The sequence below is a fragment of the Lathyrus oleraceus genome, chromosome 1 (assembly GCF_024323335.1).
Source record: "Lathyrus oleraceus cultivar Zhongwan6 chromosome 1, CAAS_Psat_ZW6_1.0, whole genome shotgun sequence".
NCBI lineage: Eukaryota > Viridiplantae > Streptophyta > Magnoliopsida > Fabales > Fabaceae > Lathyrus > Lathyrus oleraceus.
Window position 1 is genome coordinate 396,306,590 of NC_066579.1, and position 6,213 is coordinate 396,312,802.

Sequence of the window (6,213 nt, forward strand, 5' to 3'; positions counted from 1 at the left end):
TATATTTTTCACACATTCCTGAAATGCATAACGAAATTGGCATATAGGAAGAGTTTATTATACGATTCCATGCATCCATTATTTTTTCCACAACCACATCCGCCTTCACTATTTTTCCATCTTCAGACTTTATTAGTTTCGTCCCTACCGCGGGTTTAACTCGACTTCTCACAATCTTTGTTATGTGATACCTATAAAGTAATGCATTAGAAGAAGAAAATACATTTGCAACTGATTTCATCAAGGCATCTCACCTTGGTCCTTCAACAGTGTCTGACATATCTCTAAGGCCCAAGTAAAATTGTCCTCTTTTTCACACTCAAGAAATGCAAATCCAACTGAATATGTCTTCTCAGTTGAGCTAACACCAACCATCTCCAATAATGAAAGTTTATACTTGTTGGTCTTTTAGGTTGAATCAAGTATGAGCACAATAGGAAACATGTTGAACAACTTTATGGAATCACGATGAGTCCAAAATATACCTCTAACAGTAACTCTATCCTCGTATGTTCGATACCTAGACACATAATTGTTATCATCCAACAATTTTAAGAGTTGTTGCATTTCAGTTCTACCCCCCCTAAACGCCTTGTTAGTTTGGTATCGAATATTGTACACTTACTTGATATTTGATATATTTTCGAGTCTTTTCTATTTCAATGTTGCAAGTATATTTTTCAGTTGAATCAAACTCAATGTCATGTCAGCAACACATTCCTTCTCTTTCGGCATGACCTGACACACACTAGAATGGTTGACTAATTTTTCACACAAATTATGGTTATGCAAACCACATATGACATTAAATCTCCAGTTTTTGTTTGCCAACATGTAACCACGCACCTTAAACGGACATACATTTTCTTGAACTGTTGTCATCTCTTTTAAAAATTCGAAGTGAAGTTCTATATTTCTTGCTTCTTTCGCACGTCATTGTCACAAAAGCGCATCTTCTATCTGATCTATTATTGGACCTTCCAATAACCACACCAAATCCTTTGAAATATTTGATCATAAGATTCAAACTCTTGCTCGTTTTTAAATTGGTTTCAAACATCTACCGCCTGCATAACATAATATTGGACATCTGGAGAAACAACTTATTTTAGAAAAACATCAAGGTGTGCCATATCTAATGAAAACAATTACAACATAACAGTATATATGTGTCGCTGCTGAAAACAGAGTTGGAAAATGAACACAGACTAGTTCCGAAAATGCATCTCCGAAAATGTTCATACTTGTTCTGAAGATACATTTCCAGACACAACGCTTGTTTTTTCAAATAAAATACAAGATTGATGTAAGCAATGGAGTGTGAAATAAAAGATATTTACCTAAAATTCTAAATTCTTTTGCTTCCTTGATATGATGAACCACAAGTTTGGAGATTTGGATTGAAAAAATAGAATGAGAATGAAAGGGTTTTTGACGAGGGTTTGTAGAGGAAAACAACAATAACAACAATGGTTGTGTGATCATGCGGTTGTTTCTTTTATCAGATTATTCCGGAGATGCATTTCCGAAAATATCTGACATGCAAACGTATCAAACATTTTAAAATCTCGCCAAAACTTCCGAAGATGTAGCTCCGAAAATTCTACTGAACTGATCAATTATGAATATATTTATTAAAATATTCCGAAGATATATCTCTGGAATAAAAATAATCCAACTTATAAGGTTGTGTTATGTATGTGTTGGATGCTTATGGAAATATATCTCCAAAAATTGAAGGACATTTTAGAATTTTCTCATGATGCGGATTCATTAAAAAATCCTTTTCTTTTCACCTTCTCTATTATCAAATACAACTAAAATTATCAAAGTCATCATCGCTGATAATTTAGTTTAAGATGGAATGACCAACCACATCAACGTAAAATTACACTCCATAAAGGAACTTCATAAACTTCACTTGCCAAGTTACATGTAACAGATGATCAAAACACTCCCTTAATCAAGATTGGCGTTCCTAAAGCTAAAGCTTCACAAGTCAGAGGCAATTCTCAAGGAAACAAAAAATGTTAACCATGAATTTCTTTGAAGTTTTAATAAATCTCACTAAGTTAGATTTTTTTTTTCATATTACTTCAAGTTGATTATTATAAGTCTATGAATAAGTAAATTCACATTTATGAAATTGTCAAGTATTCCTTCAACTTTCAACTCAAACTATTTCTATGGAAGCTAGTTTTTTTTCCTCCTTCCTATCTATCTATCTTTCTTTCTTTCTGATATTTATCATTTTCCTCAAATAGATACATAGTAATAGATTATATATATTTTTTCAATTTTACAATGACGAGGAAAGATCAATACATCAAAACAGAAGGAAAATATAACATTAGGTTTAGCATTCTACAACAATACATAGATCAAATTGTGTAACAAAAGCAAAAAAAAAGTTAAGACCTCTGAATTCGCTCGATCATTAATCTTCAGCTGGGGGTATTTCACTTAGATCCAGTCCCTCTTCAGGCAAATCTGAACCAAATGGTCCTAAGATTCCGTCGCTGGTTAGCGTTAATCCACTCTGTAAAACAAACAATAAGAGTTCAGTCAAGAAGCCATCTTCTAAAATTGTCCTTTAAAAGATTTAACAAGCAAATACCTCTGGCTGGAACCTAAGCATATCAGCACGAGCCATAGCTTCTGCTTGCGCTATTCTCTGTCTGAACGTCTGAGCCATCTCCTCCGCCTATACGAACAGAATCAACCAATTAAAATTTATAGAGTACATTCTCTTTCAAAATTGTTGATGCTATTGAAAAGTGATGAAGTAGATGAATAATCAAAGAAAGTTAGGTTGAAATAAGAACAACACATAGCAACAAATAGTTTAGCATCTTGGCTTCTTCTGGCGTAATCGTAGTTTACCTATGCAGCAAGCAAAAAAAAAAAACTAAAGATATTTTCTTTGAAATATACCTTCTCGAACACAAGAGTTGGGTTTCGAATCATGTCTCCTGGTGTAGGTTCCAACTTCTTCGTTGAAAGACTTACTCGGCCTCTCTCTCGGTCATGACTTAAGATCATCACCTAATCATAGAAAAATGAGATTTCATATCAACACGACACATTTAACTCTATTCAAATATCAATATAGTTTTTTTTTTTTAAAATATGTTTACCTTCAAAACATCACCAGGTTGAAGAACAGTTTCAATATCCGATATCCGATCATGACTGATCTGACTGACATGAAGGAGACCACTGATTCCACCAATGTCAACGAAAGCACCATATGGCTTTAGACTCTGCACAGTGCCAGCAACTACTGATCCAATTCCTAATTGTCCCTGGATTCCGGCCACGGCTTTGCGGTGGCTAAGGACAAGTCTGGACTGTTCCTCATCCACCTCCACAAACTTTAGAGGAATCTCCATCTCAATAACCTCTTCTCCCGGTGATTTCTACAAAGAAAATAGGCAAAAGAGAAAGAGTTTTGAGTTTTGAGTTCAATGTATGCAAGTATATAAAAGTTAAACTAGGTAAAGTGCTAACCGTTGACATCTGCGAGAACGGAACAAATCCTTTAAGGCCTTCAACTTCAGCCACCACACCACCTCTATTTGCATCAATAATCTACCACACAAAGTGTGTCAATAAATTAACTCACGAACAAAAACAAAAATGTTTTTCTTATCTAAACAATGACAGATACTGAATTTCTGAGTAAGCAAAACTCACCTTACCCTTCACAACAGCATCTTCTGCTTGAAGTTGTCTACAACGTTCCCACGCAAGGTCATACTGGAGAGATCTTAAACTCAAGATCATGCCATCATCAACTTCATTTTGACCAATGATTACAAATTCCTCTTTCACGCCAGAAACTATGCCCACATCTTCTACATGCTTAATCTGACGGATGCATGCCTCTCGCAACGGCAAGTAAGCAGTGGACTTTGAAGTAATGTCAACAAAAGCTCCACTAGTTTCAGTGGCAAACACAGTGCCGATAATCTGAAACAAACCAACAAAAATCACCAATGTATTTCAGATTACATCAGAGAATTATCCCCTAAGAAACAATCTCGTAACAAAAATTAGGTATTCCACACACACCACAAATAAATGTCAATTCAACAAAACCCATATTCATCAACAATTAAAAAAATCAAAAATTCAACCAAAACAAAGAATTAAACAGAAATTCAAGACAACCCAACATCAAAATTCAACTAAAACAACATCAATGAGTAATAAATTTCACAACTTCATAATAAAAAAACAGAGAGAAACAAAAAAAAAATGAACTTGCCTTTGCCCCAATTTCAGACTCAAAGTCATAGTTCTCTATAGCGCCAGTAAACTGATCAAGAGTAAACGAAACACCCTCCATTGGAGCAGTGCGGCACCTCTCATAAGCATCTTCAAAGAGTTGTTTCAAGTTTGCTCTTTCTTTGTTATTTGCACTTGAAATTGCAATGGAACATACAATAGGAAGAACACCACTGCGTCTTTGCTTTTGCGCTAGAGTTGGTTTCCACAGAAGAGGGGTCCATTTTACACCCGTGAGTTGCTGAGCCACAGACGCCATGGCCATGCTAATATCTCTATGGTTTGTTCAGCAGATACTCTCTCTCTCTCTGCTTCGCTTTTTATTTTATGAGATAGAAGATGGATAAGAATTAAGATGAGATATATGAAATGGGTATTACATTTCACATTTTATTTATATCAAATGGGGATTGTAATTTTATTTGTTTTTATTGTTTTTTTTACAAGGTTTACCTAAAGTTTATATAAAAGAAAAAAAAAGTAGAGAAATGTTTTTATTTTAATTTAGACAATTATTTAGTAATTGTGGTTAAAGAAATTTAAATAGATGATTAGTGAATCTCTTATGTGTCAAAACTTAATCATTAATAATAACTTCATTGTTTTATAATAACAATATAATTTCAATTACTATGTAGTGCATGTACCTCTTTGATTCAACTAGTCAAGCTTATATTTTCTAAAAATTTCATCTCAAGGTCAAGCAAACACCTTTAAGAAGCACCTTTTTTTTTTCAAACAATTAACTCATTCCAAAGATTCAAATTTATCTATCTATTAAATTGAGAATTTATTGTTACGTGTTATTTACCTTACTTCGTCTCTCTCTACACTTCTAAAGCCTCTAGTGTGGTGGAAGATTATGATTTTCTATCTTCTTCTCAATCACTTCTAATTGATCTACCAGAAAGTCACAAATTCCCTATTACTGCAAGATTTAGGACTCCGAATGTTCGTATCATTCATAATGTGGCTACACATGTGTTAATCCCTTGGACAATGTCGAAAATTGATGTGGTTACATTGTTACTAAAAAACAAGACCGAGACAAATTGAGCTAGTGGGGGTAATTCAACACACATTGGAATGTCGAAGAAAGGCAGACATATGGTGACTTGAATAAGAAAGTTTTTATGCATGTTGGATTTAATTATGAAATGGAAGATTCGATTGAGAGTTCCAACAAAATTGGGGAACACATTTTGAGTGAGATTCAAATCGAAGACCAAAATGGAGTCTTGGTGTATAATGACCCTAATGTGAAAAAACGAGCTTCCTAACCAGAACAATAAGAATCTTAGCAAACAGGAGCTTCAAACCTGAAGAACTATGAGTATAAGATCCCTCAAACTCCCCTTAATGAAGCAATGCTTAACACCATCATAACCAACCAAAAAGCGTCCAGGATTATGAGTCGGATGGTTGCCCAAGTTTCTTTTCTGGCACACAACCTAGCTGACTCTTGAGTTACTATTCCTCTTGGACTTTTGGGGGGTGATAATGATAGTCACATCTAGTTAATTTTGCCTGTTGTTTACTTTAGTTGTTTGCTTATTTTTCTTCTTGTTTACCTTTATGTAACGGTCTTCTCTTCATAAAATGTGTTTGTTCATCTTAAACTGCATATATGTGTTATATGTTTTGTCTATTCCTCTTTTATTTGCAGCCTTTTTGATAGTGACGAATTAGGAGAAGTATAATCTTAGGGGAAGTAAGGTATACTCTCTTTATTTAAGAGAGGGATTTTAACAACTCCAATTTTTTTATCTATATCTTTCTGTTTTACTACTTCCTTGAGAGACGTGTTGTCATCATCAGAAGGGACAATATGGTTTCTTGTGTTGTGCATGTACCTTCTTCCAATGGTCTTGGTGATGACAATTGAACAAGAAAGAATATCTCTAAAGTCTCATCAGTAAAGAA

At 34.2% G+C, this 6,213-nt stretch overlaps 1 protein-coding gene across 1 annotated transcript; it reads right to left on the minus strand.

Moving 5' to 3' along the window:
- Positions 1 to 2,326: 2,326 nt before the first annotated feature.
- On the minus strand, positions 2,327 to 4,655 carry LOC127074487 (30S ribosomal protein S1, chloroplastic). Its single transcript, XM_051015821.1, has 7 exons — positions 4,271 to 4,655; positions 3,697 to 3,972; positions 3,511 to 3,591; positions 3,138 to 3,419; positions 2,935 to 3,045; positions 2,618 to 2,704; positions 2,327 to 2,539 (listed from the first exon to the last, which is right to left on the minus strand). Exons 1-7 carry the CDS (start codon positions 4,553 to 4,555, stop codon positions 2,438 to 2,440), a joined length of 1,224 nt encoding a protein of 407 aa, XP_050871778.1. The 5' UTR covers positions 4,556 to 4,655; the 3' UTR covers positions 2,327 to 2,437.
- Between the last annotated feature and the right edge of the window lie 1,558 nt (positions 4,656 to 6,213).

Bases quoted from the DNA above. Each gene is read 5' to 3' on its own strand.
- LOC127074487 (XM_051015821.1), bottom strand. From the start codon at position 4,555: ATGGCCATGGCGTCTGTGGCTCAGCAACTCACGGGTGTAAAATGGACC. The intron at 3,592-3,696 runs GTGAGTTTTGCT...TTTGTGTGGTAG, and splicing joins ATGCTGTTGTGAAGGGTAAG to ATTATTGATGCAAATAGAGG. The intron at 2,705-2,934 runs GTATATTTCAAA...CTGTTCGTATAG, and splicing joins CAACTCTTGTGTTCGAGAAG to GCGGAGGAGATGGCTCAGAC.